At 34.6% G+C, this 14,451-nt stretch overlaps 1 protein-coding gene and 1 long non-coding RNA gene across 3 annotated transcripts; one reads left to right on the forward strand and one right to left on the reverse strand.

Moving 5' to 3' along the window:
- Positions 1–323: 323 nt before the first annotated feature.
- LOC131020113 (uncharacterized) lies at positions 324–8,399 on the reverse strand. Of its 2 annotated transcripts, XM_057948788.1 has the most exons (14): positions 8,160–8,382; positions 7,953–8,010; positions 7,571–7,681; positions 6,558–6,655; positions 6,379–6,462; positions 6,115–6,248; positions 5,326–5,398; positions 5,197–5,242; positions 4,976–5,085; positions 4,647–4,754; positions 4,512–4,571; positions 4,279–4,340; positions 2,013–2,325; positions 324–1,205 (listed from the first exon to the last, which is right to left on the reverse strand). In XM_057948788.1, the coding sequence occupies exons 1-14, from the start codon at positions 8,220–8,222 to the stop codon at positions 747–749; spliced, it is 1,779 nt and encodes a 592-aa protein (XP_057804771.1). In that variant the 5' UTR covers positions 8,223–8,382; the 3' UTR covers positions 324–746. The 2 variants fall into 2 exon arrangements, with proteins under 2 accessions (XP_057804771.1, XP_057804772.1); XM_057948789.1 differs by lacking the exon at positions 2,013–2,325 and having other exon boundaries at positions 1,027–1,205; positions 8,160–8,399.
- A 3,029-nt stretch (positions 8,400–11,428) lies between these two features.
- Positions 11,429–12,996, forward strand: LOC131020115 (uncharacterized). The gene is made up of 2 exons (XR_009100610.1): positions 11,429–12,290; positions 12,713–12,996. It is a non-coding gene; the product is annotated as an uncharacterized LOC131020115 (long non-coding RNA).
- The last annotated feature ends 1,455 nt before the right edge of the window (positions 12,997–14,451 follow it).

The following is a 14,451-nucleotide window of genomic DNA, read 5'->3' on the forward strand; positions in this document are numbered from 1 at the left end:
AAAAAACTATGATGTCAAAAATGAATTTTAAATATATATGATCAGATATCCCCTCCCCGTAATTTGTAAGAAGTATCGTATAAGTATTACTAGTTTAATGGAGTATAATAAATGTGATTGCAATCTGGTGAAAAATATCAAAACCCATGATTCACAGTTTTGGCTCCATCAATGTTTACAATAACATGTATAAGATGGTCCAGGTATATATTTTTGTATCAATTTTAGGTTCACATAAGATACTTTATACTTATTGAACACGTTTGAAGATACACACGATACAATATACTATAATAGTTCAAACATCAAGTGAAAATTAGATATCAACCAAAACATCCTATAAATAGCCACCAAAATTTAGTGCACCTTCATATGTCAGAATCCTATGAGAGCTACCAAAATTACATCTTTATGTCTTTTTCCAAACAAGCATTGCTTCTTAAAATGGGGAGTAGTTATCATTGCTCAAGCTCTGTTTCACATCGTTTCCCTCGTGATCGAATGTACAACAGATGTGTTCTCGCAATAGCCTTAGATTTCGGCGTTTGATTCAAAAAAATTCCGAGAGCCAATAAATATTGAGTTTAGCACAGCACAGATACCTCCAACTCTTGAACTGAATCAAACTCAGTAGAACAAGGATTATCTTCTTGCATCACGCTATCACTGCTCACTTTGATCAACCAGAAAGCACGGAGCTATCTGTCACGGAGCGTCTCAGCTTTCACATGCTCATCTTTCAGAATCTACTTACCTGGATTTGACCTGTGACTTCCACTAAATCTGCGGCTACTGGTGGAACTACCACCCGATAACCTTGTCCTCTTCGTAGCAACGTCAGAAAATTCCTCGTAATTTGATGGTGTTGCGCTCCTCTTCATCTCATTCTTATCCACAGCAAAAATTTCGCTCATATGATCTGGCGTATTCCGAATCTGTTCAAAATTGCCCAACTTCTGTGGTCGGTCTGTTACTAGTAAATCATCCCTTCCACCTTCAGCATCTGCTCCTTGCTTTTTACTGTGAAGCAGAGTTGTCACTATTATCTTACCAAGCACGAACCTGATCTCATTTGCATTTCCCTGTTTCAGCAACCGGTGACATATCTCCTGAGTTCTTTCATTGGCCTTTACAGAATTGGCACCATTTGTCAAAATGTCAAAAAATTTCTTCACTTTTTGCCCCATTTTCTGAGGTATGAAAACCTGAAAGACAAGTCGCAAGAGTAAGTACCTAAACAAGTTGGTGAATGAAAGTGGCTTCATTTATCAATTCAACACATTTGGATAGTATCCAATGATTACTCAACACATTCAGATAATAACAAATTTGATATTATATCATCAATGACACAAATTGTGTTAATGCACCGATGTAATTCAAAGAGAGAAATCATAATGAACATTAACTTCTACACTAGTCAAGTGATAAGACCACCAAAGCATAAATTAAATATCTAAAAACTTCAATTTTTGATATTAATTTAGACTTGACCAAATTCTATCAACTCCATATCCCTGATTCATAAATATAATAGTGAGGATTGAGGAAACAAAAACTTACAAAGAGAATGAATAATGTTACGTAGGTTAAATTAAACACATTCACCAGTAAAGAGAGTGGGGATCTAAAGTTCAATCTACATGAATTTTAAATAGTTTGAACTACAAAATAATCACAACTATCAAGCATACTGCAGAAATTTCTTTTCAGTATATTAAATCACTACTTTCTCAACAAGAAACTCAGCAAAATCTAAACATGGACATCTTGGTACATTGGGAAATAATTTTAAATGCATATAAAAGTGCCAACAAAAGATCATGAGCAAATCTTGCAATCAAGGCATATATCTTCTTAAGTTGAAGGGCATAAATAACAGAAAACGTAACACTTGCTCAAAAGCATGATCTTCAATGATTAATGAAAGAAAGGCCATAACTCTCAAATGATTGATAAATAAAATTACAAGATAGTAGAAGATTTCACTCATGACAACAAAATATACTTACCAAACCAGAACATGGAAACTCGGGAAACCTGGACATTGATTCCAAGAGACACGTTTTGTTGATCAGAGACTGTACAGAATGTTTTACTTGCCCAACAAACAGAGACACTCTTTCTACTATTTCATCATCTAATAAGTTGTCAACAACACCTACGATTTCAGGCATGTCAATTCTCGTAATTAGAGCATTTTGTCTCGCAAATTTAATGCTTTCCTCCATCGTTCTATGATGCAGAAGTGAAGTAAAGGTCAAAACTACGATAGGATGTTGAGGATTACTAGATATTGCCAGGTGAAATGCCAAGATTGCAACCCTGTTCATAAATACAAGTAAGAGCAGGAAAAAACGAAAAAAGAAAGAAAGAAGAAAAAAAGACGATAGAGGAGATAAAAGCAGTCTCCTTTACAAATGAACTCAATATTTATGGATTTGTGCAAATCACTCCGAATATTGAAGGTGGACAGCATTAGAAATAGCAAATGTATCAATACAAAATTGAATAGTTTCAAGGAATATGTCTTACAAGTACATTGAGATGCAATTTGAAACCAACAGTTGTTTGTTGCTATCATATCTCGAAAACCAAGTAACAACTAAACTTACATTTGTTGAAAAAAGATCCTAATTTTATCTCATGTTAAGACATCATCCATCCATGTAGCTTGCACACACATATATAAGGATTGGTTGATGACAGGATTCGTCCATAATATGAATACAGAGTGAACTTCATCCCTAACAGATACGCATTGAGCTACTAATGGAACGCGGTTGGTGCCATCAAGGGAGAGGAATGTCTTTCTATCTAATATAGCCTACTCCACATAGGAGAACCAGGACATTACAAGGAGAAGAAGGTGCTACTCTTTAACGAAAACATAGATCATATTATGACTAGCCATCTACTCGTAGGGAAGGAACAATAGAGAAAGTAAGTGGGCGGTCACAGTAAGGAATATCATATGTGACCCCTATGCTGTAACATGATCATATAAAACGGCTGTACCAAGATTTCGACATGCTCCAGAGGCCAACAATCAACATACTTATAAAAGAGACTAGGTGGAGAAACACAGAGTAATTTTTTGACCTAATTGTAAACGTCCAGAATTAAGAGAAGTATACATATAGTGGTCAGGAACTTATCTCCTGCTACAGGAAGGAAGTAGGTGACATATTTGTTTTCTTAAGAATGTTCCACCATACGACACACATGCAACTGAAGGCTAATTTTGACAGAATATAGACCAAAGCAGTTAAAAAGAAGGAAAATAAGTACTAACTTGTCTTCTCTCTGTTCATCTACAATCTCATTTTCATTAGAGTTAGGAAAATATGCCCAAACACTCGCAATTCTTGGAAAAACCATTCGACTATCAGCTCAACTACTCTTTACCTTACCTAGGATTTGGCATCTTTGATTGTCATAGGAAATCAGACACGTTTGATATATAATAAGAGATCCATTCTTTTTTTCCCTTATTCTTCTTTTCATTTATTTTTGAACCATGGAATTGGTTATTCTCTTTCAACCCAAGCAATATATTTCATGTTTTTCAAAATAAGATGATCACTATGTGAATAGGCAAAGTCTTCATATGATCATGAACAAACAAACCACAAGAAGGAACACATGTCTATCATATTATGAGTTGCAAAAGTGCAGCTTTTGGTGACTGGTCCTTACAATGGTAACAGTATTGTGTATCATATGAACAAGCTAGAGGGTGATAAAGAATAGACAGAATGAAACCCGGGAAGGTCGTTTTTGAATAAATTCTTTGGCTGCCATCAAGGGGAAGGCTTGACCATGAATACAGTAACTCATGCCGCTCGGCCTTTGTATTTCCACATTTGTACTACTTAATTATTACTCCCTCCGTCCCATTACAAATGTCCCACTTTCCATAATGGAATGTCTCATTACAAATGTCCCATTCATTTTTTGGCAATATATTCTCTCTCTATACCTAATATTTAAATAATTTCCACTAACCCACTTTATGTACTTTCTACACATTTCCTAATATCCGTGCCCAAAAGTAATGGAACATTTGTAATGGGATGGAGGGAGTATTATTATTCAGCTCCTCAAACATAATGTGAACTAAAGCTATTTTAAGGGGAAATATAATGATACATTGTCCTGCATCTCCACTGTAGTAAATTAGCAAACTGTATGTCCCATATGTCTGGGCACAAACATGTATATGGAGTATTCAGTTTAAACAAAGACAATGAAAAGGAGTTTTTCATAGTATCTCACCACAAGCTGTCCGCGCAAGGTCGGTCACAAGTAATCAACTGATCCAAATTGGAAAATAATTTCTGGAGGATTGAAATGACCAATGATCAAAAGTCAGAAAAAGACATCGATACACGCAGAGATAAAAAGCAAATGGTATTGGATAAAGTGAGATTAGAAGACAATCAGAAAGAGGTATAAGCACACGTAAAAATAGATGCAATAATATACTGCCGTAGGCCAAGGAAGCTAACCATTAAAATTGAGGAACGTACACCAAGTTGACGATGCACCAGCTCGGAAAGATATGCTGCCTACAATGTATTGAGGCTCAACCAGATATACTCAGTTCAAACAGTGCTGATTTTGAACAACATAAATAAACTTACATGAAATGGTAGCAATATATCGAGTAGTCGAAACCTTTTAAGCAAAATAAGGGAACGCGCAGCAGCTCCATATGAGAGCATATAATTAACCTCCATAAATATCCTGGACTGAAGAAGAAAATTGCATTGTTAAAAGCCTCATGTGAAATAAATCAGAGAAATTGGGAACAGAACGAGTTTCATAAAGAGAAAGCAAGATAATTAAAATGAGAAATGCTATGAGAAAGAAAATCCAGAGAGCAGAATATCCCTCATTTCATTATCACAATTTACAGGAGAACATAGCGGACTAGATATACATGGTGAGTATTTAGAAACTATAGACTTACCGTGCTCAGTTCAGCAACTGATGAAGAGAGGCTATATAGAGCATCCTCTGTCTCCTTTGAAAATGACAGGTTAAGACGAGCTGCAAGTCTCAATCCACGCAAAATTCTTGCTGAACACATATGTTTAGTATGGTGGTTAATTTTCTAAATCAAAGAAATTGATGCCACATGAAGTATAATCAAAGATACTATAATTTTGCAAATGAGTATGATGTAACAACCTTGATCCTCTTTGAATGATAAGTGAGCTGGTTTTACTGTTCTTAGCTGTTATAGACAACAAAGAACAACTTAAAAATAAATTAAGATCATAAGAAAATGTTGTACCCTTAAAAGTAAATATATCTTACCTTCAAAGACTTCAAGTCCATAATTGCATCAGTATAGTCATAGATCACGTTCACAAAAGGATCAAAAAATAAGCTGTTTCAAGTGTAGGCAATTGGGGCTTAGTTAGTACAGTGCTAAACAAAAAGTACAACATATATACAGAAAAAGTCAAAAAAACTACTCCTTTTTCCCGAGCAGTTTAAAAGGGGTGGGAAAAACAACCACACACACTACACACATTAATGATTTTCTTCCTCCTACTTTCCGGCGAGGTAAAAATGATCAGGTACTCAATTATAGGAAACTCTAATTAACTCCCTCAAAAGCATCTTGTAGTAAGTACGCTTAGCCATCATGATTACTTCCCTAGTTATGATCAAATTTTACCCCAACTAGCATAACATAATAATGTGTCATGCAGTTTCTCTCACAGTCTCACTTGAATTCAGGTTCTTTCTGTAAAGCGATTGCAATAGGCACTAATGTAAAGCATACACAAAAGATAATTGTTAAAGCTTTCCGACAGTAGTCACTGGTCTAACTTCCAGTGGCATGGGCTTTCAGTTCCCTAATTCCAATTCTATCTGGAAGATTACATTGACTACATGATGGCTACGAGTGTATTGTATAGATGCTTCATTACATGGATCGTTAACTTTAGGACTCAAAGGACACAAAACCAGACTGAAATCCAATGCCTGAACTGAAGTTGATATTATTAAGTCTACCTTCCTATGATGAAAGGGGAAAACAAGAAATAAGTACATGAGACCGGAGTTATTTAAACTAACAGAAGCAAAGATTCAAACCTGTTCACAGTGAAGTCTCTGTGCAAGCAATTTTTCCAGCGAAGAAAGTCTCTTGGATTACAACCCCTCGGCTCTTGGTGGACTTTTACTTTTTCTCCTCCAGATTCTTTGGCTATAGTGTCAAAACTTGATACCTGAAAATAAAAGGAAGAAATGCTTGATCCATTTAGCAGCTAGAAAATGTGTGGTATAACAACTAAACTACAACTAGGCAGAGATGTATGCAAATTTGCAAAAGCTCAAATCACATGAATAGGCACTAACCTCCACTACAGAGCCTTTTACAGTGACAATACATATAGGGAACCGTTTTCCAACAATCATTGCACGCTGAAACGTCCTCTTGACCTTTAAAAAATATATTCATATATTACAGTTAGAGCAGGCATCTCAATATCCATTTGCTGATACAAGCAGCAAACAACTCTTGAAAGTAAAAGGACCTGTTTAAGCCCTGCTGTTGTGATCACATCATAGTCCTTTGGCACCTTATTGAGAAGTAAGTCTCTAACACATCCACCAACTAAGTAGGCCTCAAATCCTATAAATTCAAACTTCAATAACTAGACTACATTTAAAAAGAAATTAAAAAATAAAAAATAAAAAATAAAAAAACTTATAAAAAAGCTTGAATATACATGTTGAAGCATCTTTAATCCAGTAAGTTGGATTTAAAAGGTAAGAGAAAATATCCTATGGTTGGTTGGTATACTGAAGCATCCATAATCCAGTAAGTTGAAGCATCCTTAATCAAGTAAGTTGAAGCAACTTTAATCCAGTAAGTTGAATTTAAAGCTTTACAGCATCCTTAATCCAGCTACTTCGATGGTTTTCCTATGTCCAAACCATCTTAGCCCAAGTACAGAAGTACTTTGCTTACCTGTACATATAATTTTCTAGCAATTGTATAGTAGTCTTTAGATTCATATCTAGAAGATTCTACTACAAATGAGTTCTCGAGAATCTATGTGACAGTTAGATGGTAACACCAAAAACTTTTCAAGGTTCACTTAAGTATTCTACTTAATTACTAAGGTCTCTAACTTTCTATCCAAGCATATTTTCTATATATTCTACTACAAAACATAGTTTTCTAGAAAAACGCTTAACACACCACCACACTCATAGGATTTCTTAGCTACAAACCAACATATGTTAAAACTATTGAGCAAACAAAACCATGAGATACAGTTCCATTTATTGTGATTGAAGAGGAAGTCCAAACAATTCAATACTACACACAAAATTCCAAAACAAATTCATACCACCAAAACAATGCAGAAAGAACTATATGTCAAAGTTAAGCACTCTGTAGTTGAGAGAGAAGATTTTATAATACTTTAGTGGCTAAACGATGCAGCTCAACAATTTTAATTCATAAGAATGTTACATTTTTCAAACTTCCATACAAAAGATACATAAATAATGCCACATCTAACTCATACAAGACTATCACCTTTCGCTCGTAAATTCTTCAAAACTATCCAAGAAGCAAGAGATATCATTGACCTTTCTAAACCAAAATTCCTAGAGTCCAACTTCCTCCATTTCGAAAATTCGCCTTGATCTGAAACATAAAATAAAAGGCACAAACATATCAATTTTTAAGATTTTACAAATAACACACTGGTAAAATGCTCAACTAAGAACAAATCAAAACATATCCTCAGCTCAAACGTTTGATCCATAGCAATAAAATTGATTTCATAAATTTAGACACATGAGAGAAAAAAATAACCCTAAGGGAGTTTTCTATTTACAAGCTCTAATGTTCAAGTAAATCAACACCGAAAACAGTAATAAAGGCTTCCAATTTTGTGACGTAGTTCAATACGGACCCATATGAGAAGAGAAATGAGCGCGACTCCTTTCTTCGACAAAGCTGCACTTCAACCTCTGTATAACGCGGCACACACAAAAATTATCTTATCAGAAAGACGGAAGAATTAGATAAATATGCGGCGCAATTTGAAGTACGAACCAGGTGTTTGATCAAATGCTTGAAAGAAAAAAATAAATAAATGTATAACTTCAAAATGATTAACCTCGAGAGAAGGTTTGAAGCGGGAAAGCAAACTCCTGGCTTCGCGAGAGTACGGCGACGCCATGTAAAGGAGCTCATGTGGCCATGATTTTGACGACGCTGGCGGGTTTCTTCTTCGTATATTTTGCGGTTTATGCGACGGAGGGAATTATAAAGGACCTCTTTTTTTGCTTTTTTTTTTTTAAAGAAACGGATTATAAAGACTAGCATCCACCGTGGAGACTGGAGAGCAATGTCGTCTCCCACCATTTAAGAGTCCACCCTCAACAATGAGAGAGCCAACCTCTCATCTTTTTAATTTTCATTTACATTTTGAATTTAATTTTAATATTATTTTTAATTAGAATTAATATTAAATTTGACAATTTAAAATTCATTAAATTAAAAATCAAACACTACATTAAATTAAAAAAATGAAACATACACTGCATAGAAATGGATTGGTGAGAGCCAAAGCGGCCACAAGCATCGGAGCGTTGTTGAAAGAATGGATCAACTTCTAACGCATTCATAATGCGTAGAAATAACGCTCGGCTCCAATGAAAACGACATCGGAATAATTGTGGGCCATACACTGCATCGGGAGCAAAATAATTCCAATAAAGTCGGTCGCCACCACCTTCACAATCACGGCGAATAACTCTACGCTTCCTCTTAGGTGGAGGAGGAGGATCAAATCGAAAAGAACTTGCCACTTGCAAGAAATTGGAAGCAAGACTCATGAAAAATAATTCGGGATTCTCATATGGATCGGGTAGAGAAGGAATTTGTTGGAAGAATTGTTTGAAGAATTATTGGAGGATGACATTTTTTTGGATTTATGAAGAGATAGAGAGGAAGATGATTGGGAAGTGAATGGAGAAGAGAGGAAATGAAGTTATATATATAGAGGAAAATTAAAAGAAGAAGAAAAATATTTAAATAGCCGTTGGACGGCTATTTCACCAGACTCCTCCAGCGGCTGCATTCAAATGGTAAGTTTAGATTAATTTTTTTAAAAAATTGCTGTGAAATTTGTGATTGGGCTGTGAGATCACGAGCCCAACCAAAACACTCCTCAAGTTCGGAGCAGAATTTCGTATGAGATACTGTGTGATATCTATTAATTTATTAAAGTAATATTATATTTAATAAGATATATAAAAATATTTGATTTTTGAAGCAAACAATATATAAGAGTGTTATAAGTATATATCATACACTTATCGTGCATAGCAAACAAGTCTTAAATAAATAAAATATTAAATTTTTAATAATTACTAATATCTTAATTTTTGGAAATTATGCAAAATCTGTTTATATGTATAGTATAAGAAAGGAAGAAGATTGTGGCATGAAATTATATGAAGAACAAAATGATGTGAAAAAGTAGGTGACAAATATAGAAAGGAAATGACATATGGACATGTAGAGAACTCATGTTGATTAATGACGTCATTATACATTTAAAAATAATTAGTGTATTACTTGTTGAAATGCGACGGGAAAATATTTGACGTTGTAATATATACATATTTTATGGTATTTTTATGTAATAGCGTATCAAATACTACTCTGTATCTTTATATAAATTATTTTATTATTAATTTAATTTGATTAAATTAAATAAATAGGAGTATATTTTAAATAAATAGTTGTGAATTTTATCTTTAAAATTCGAATCAACAATCAAAGACTATTCCTATGTGAATCATAAAGCTTTAAAACTCGAATTCAAAATCAAAACTATTTCTATTTTTAAATTTTAGCTTTAATAAATGAATTACAATCAACACTATTTTCTAGTTGTGAATTATAACTTTAAAATTCGAATTTACAACTAACCTATATTCGAATTGTGAATTTTAAAAATTCGAATTCATGACCAATCTATATTCGAATTGTGAATTCATCGTGAATTCAGAACCAGTTGTGAATTTGAGAACGATAACAATACAAACCCAATTACATCACATTTACCTACAAAAATAAAGTTATTTTAAATATTAAATCTAGATATCGATTGATAATCGATAACAAAACAACACTTAATATACAAAAAATATATAGTTTGTTAATTAATCTTAAAATTTTCAATTTTTTCTCATTGAAACATTCTGCCGAATTATTAGCAGACATTCTTATTATTTCATTTGCACCATTTCACCACATTTAACTACAAAAAAGTGAATTTCTTAATTTTTGTGCCGAAAAGAAATGAGCTTATTAGCCTGGGACGGAGGTAGGGATGGCAATCGGGTACGGATAGTGACTATCCATACCCATACCCACGAACTAAATGGATAGTGGTTTTTAACCACGAAACTATCCATGGATATCAAATGGTATCCAAACCCGCTACCCACGGATACCCGCTACCCGTCGGGTATCCATGAACCCGCTATCCGGCGGGTATCTGTCACCCGCTATTCGCCGGACCCGTCACCTATTATCCGCTGGATACTCACGAAATAAAATTTAAATATAAATTTACAACAAATTTAATAGAAAAAAAAAATCAACACAAATAACATAGTTTAAATCCATATGTTGAAATCCACAAAGAACAATGTTTAAATTCAAATTCATCAACTAAAATATAAAATCCAACAAAATTCTATAATTGCTCAACAAAATTCAAATTTAAATTAGACTATTAGAATTCGGGCCTTAGTTCAGTTTTTGTTTGGGCCTATTTTAAGATATAATATGCTAGCCCATAATCTCAAAATATATATTCAAAGCCCATATTTTATGGAATTTTTTGTGGATATTTGACGGGTAATTCAGGGATAATTGACGGGTAATTGACGGGTATTTTTTGCGGGTAAACGGGTTTCGCGGGTATGGATAGTAAGTATCCAAACCCATACCCACGAACTAAATGGATAGTGAATTGCAACCACAAAACTATTCGTGGATATCAAATGGTATCCAAACCCACCCTAATAGGTTCGGGTTTTCGCGGATATCCGTTACCCGTGGGTAGATTGCCATCCCTAGACGGAGGGAGTACTATGTAATACTTTGATTTTACTAAAATAATTAACTAATTATTATAACAACTTATTTTTTTAAATTCAAACGAGTTCAAAAATCGTCAACGTGTATTACTATACATGTTTGAGGCAGGTAACTAATGATTGGAACAACTTATATATAACTATTTAAATATTTTATAAATTTAAATCAATTTGGATAATCAGTCGGTATTACTTTGCGGGTTTGAAACAAGAATATGTAGTAAAATGATTTTTCAAAGCAGGTCTAGACATTAGAAGATCACAAAAACTTAAATGAGCGCCGTTGAAATCATGCGCTCACAATATGCGCGCGGGTTTGGGTCGGGTCGGACCCGGGACCCGAGACCCGAATCCAACTTATATATATATAAAAAAAAAACTATCTCTCTCCCTCTTTCCCAAAAGTTCCAGCCGCCTCCCTCCATTTTCTCCCTCTTTTCCCCAAGCTCCAGCCGCCGACGTTTCCTCCAGCTCCGATCGCCGGTCGCCGGCGCCTGCGACTACGGTAACCTCGTAAAAGGTGGCTACGGCAAGGCCACCGCCGCCCTCAACACCGTCCTCGTCGAGGAAGTCCAGATCTGCGTCCACAAGCTCCAGCCGCTGACGTTGAGTACCATCTGCCGCAGTCCGGCGAACCTGATCCCGGACGCGGCAAACCCGGTATGGATGAACAAAGGCGACAACGCGTGGCAGCTGACGGCGGCGACGATGGTGGGGCTGCAGAGCATCCCGGGGCTGGTGATTTGAGAAACCCTTCTCACGGCCAAATTGGCGATAATCCACCTGGTGCTCCTGCCGAAGAAGTCGAAGAAGGCTGGGGCCGCCGAGAGAGGTCAGATCGATCGCCGAGAGGTCACCTTATTTGCACCTAATTTTCCTTCTCTTTCTCCCCCTCTCGCCTCCAATTTTCGCGGGATTTCTCGCGAGTCGCATCCAATTTCGAAGGGTTGAGGTCGATTAGCACGGGGTTGAGGCCTCTTGCTGCGATCTCAAAAGCTAGGGCTTTCCCGATGCGCCAGTGTCAAGGACGGTGTACAGCCCGTTCCCGGAGCTCTCTGCTGCCATCCCCAGCCTATTAGCCTGTTTCTGATTTCGCAGAGGTGCAGGAACCTCACGAGATTGAAGCTCCGGTAAGGCTACTTATTTTTGTTGTTGATGGTGAAATTAACACTTTTGGCTTGTTGTTTCATTGTAATGAGAAATGATTGATTGGTTCTTCATTTTGTGGGTTTTCGTTTTAATTTGGAGAATTTGCTTTGGTTAAATTCAGATTTTCTTCAAGACTGATGGTTAAATTCAGATTTGGTGAGGTGATTTTTTGCAGATGGCTTTTGTTAAATTCAGATTTTTGTTTGTTTTTTGGGTGTGAAACTCCGGCAAGGCTCCGGCCATGGTTGATAATCAACAGTTGCTACAAAACTTTGTTAGTTTTCTTTGTTGAGTGTAATCCAAATGATACCATTTTCTTTAATAAATGATACTATGTTTATGAGTTTTATCTTTTCTACCTTCATCTTGTGGTTTGAGCAATCTTGTTACTTCATGGCTACAGAGATCATAGTTGCTGGAAATGAATTATGCCGGAAATAGGAGGATATTCAACAAGGAAAACAAGAGGATTGTGTGTGCAATTTAGTTATTGAATCTTGTAGTTTCATTATATAAATGATATAGTTTCATTCCAATTCTTGTAGTTTTAACTTGCATTGTTTCATTATATAAATGATATAGTTTCATTCTAATTCTTGTAGTTTTAACTTGCATTAAGTTTCATTCCAATTCTTGTAGTTTTAACGTGCATTGTTTCATTATATAAATGATATAGTTTCATTCCAATTCTTGTAGTTTCATTATATAAATGATATAGTTTCATTCCAATTCTTGTAGATTTAACTTGCATTGTTTCATTATATAAATGATATAGTTTCATTCTAATTCTTGTAGTTTTAACTTGCATTAAGTTTCATTCCAATTCTTGTAGTTTTAACGTGCACTGTTTCATTATATAAATGATATAGTTTCATTCCAATTCTTGTAGTTTTAACTTGCATTGTTTCATTATATAAATGATATAGTTTCATTCCAATTCTTGTAGATTTAACTTGTAATAATGCCACTGTACGAATTTAAGATTCCAAATGAAATTATGACATATCAAATGAAACTTTAAGATTTCAAATGACACTACAAGAATTCAAATGACACTATGACATTTCGAAATGAAACTTTAAGATTTGAAATGACACTACAATATTTCAAAAGACACTATAAACAGTTGAATGACACTATGCCATTTCAAATGAAACTTTAAGATTTCAAATGAAACTATAATATTTCAAATGACACTATAATATTTCAAATAACACTATCACATTTTGAAATGACACTACAAGATTTCAAAAGACACTAGAAGATTTCGAATGACACTATAAGATTTCGAATGACACTTTAAGAATTTGAATAAAACTATGACATTTCAAATGACATTTCGAATGACACTATAACATTTTGAATGACACTATGACATTTTGAAATGACACTATTACATTTCATGATGAAACTTTAAGATTTCAAATGACACTTCAAGAATTCAAATGACACTATGACATTTCAAATGAAACTTTAAGATTTCAAATGACACTAAAGGATTTCAAATGACACTATAAGATTTCAAAAGACACTTGAAGATTTCGAAAGACACTACAAGATTTCAAATGACACTATAACATTTCGAATGACACTAGACGATTTTGAATGACACTATGACGTTTAAAATGACACTATGACATTTCAAATGTCACTACGACATTTTGAAATGAAACTTTAAGATTTCAAAAGACACTATAAGACTTTGAATGACACTATAAGATTTCGAATGACACTTTAAGAATTTTAATAAAACTATGACATTTCAAATGACATTTCGAATGACACTATAACATTTTGAATGTCACTATGACATTTTGAACTGACACTACAAGATTTGAAATGACACTATTATATTTCAAATGAAACTTTAAGATTTCAAATGACACTTCAAGAATTCAAATGACACTAAAGGATTTCAAATGAAATTTTAAGATTTCAAATGACACTAAAGGATTTCAAAAGACATTATAAGATTTCAAAAGACACTACAAGAGTTTCAAGTTTAGAGTTTACGTTTCAGGTTTAGGTTTGACGTTTCAGGTTTAGGGTTTAGGATTTATGGTTTCAGGTTTAGGGTTTAGGTTTCAGGTTTAGGGTTTAGGATTCAGGGTTTCAGGTTTAGGGTTTAGGGTTTCAGGTTTA

Source organism: Salvia miltiorrhiza, chromosome 4, assembly GCF_028751815.1.
Source record: "Salvia miltiorrhiza cultivar Shanhuang (shh) chromosome 4, IMPLAD_Smil_shh, whole genome shotgun sequence".
NCBI lineage: Eukaryota > Viridiplantae > Streptophyta > Magnoliopsida > Lamiales > Lamiaceae > Salvia > Salvia miltiorrhiza.

Excerpts from the sequence above, each read along its gene's own strand:
- LOC131020113 (XM_057948788.1), bottom strand. The coding sequence starts at position 8,222 with ATGGCGTCGCCGTACTCTCGCGAAGCCAGGAGTTTGCTTTCCCGCTTC. Across the intron at positions 6,656-7,570 it reads GAAGAATTTACGAGCGAAAG|GATTTGAGGCCTACTTAGTT; the intron begins GTGATAGTCTTG and ends TTGAATTTATAG. Across the intron at positions 5,243-5,325 it reads TGGACTTGAAGTCTTTGAAG|CTAAGAACAGTAAAACCAGC; the intron begins GTAAGATATATT and ends TGTCTATAACAG.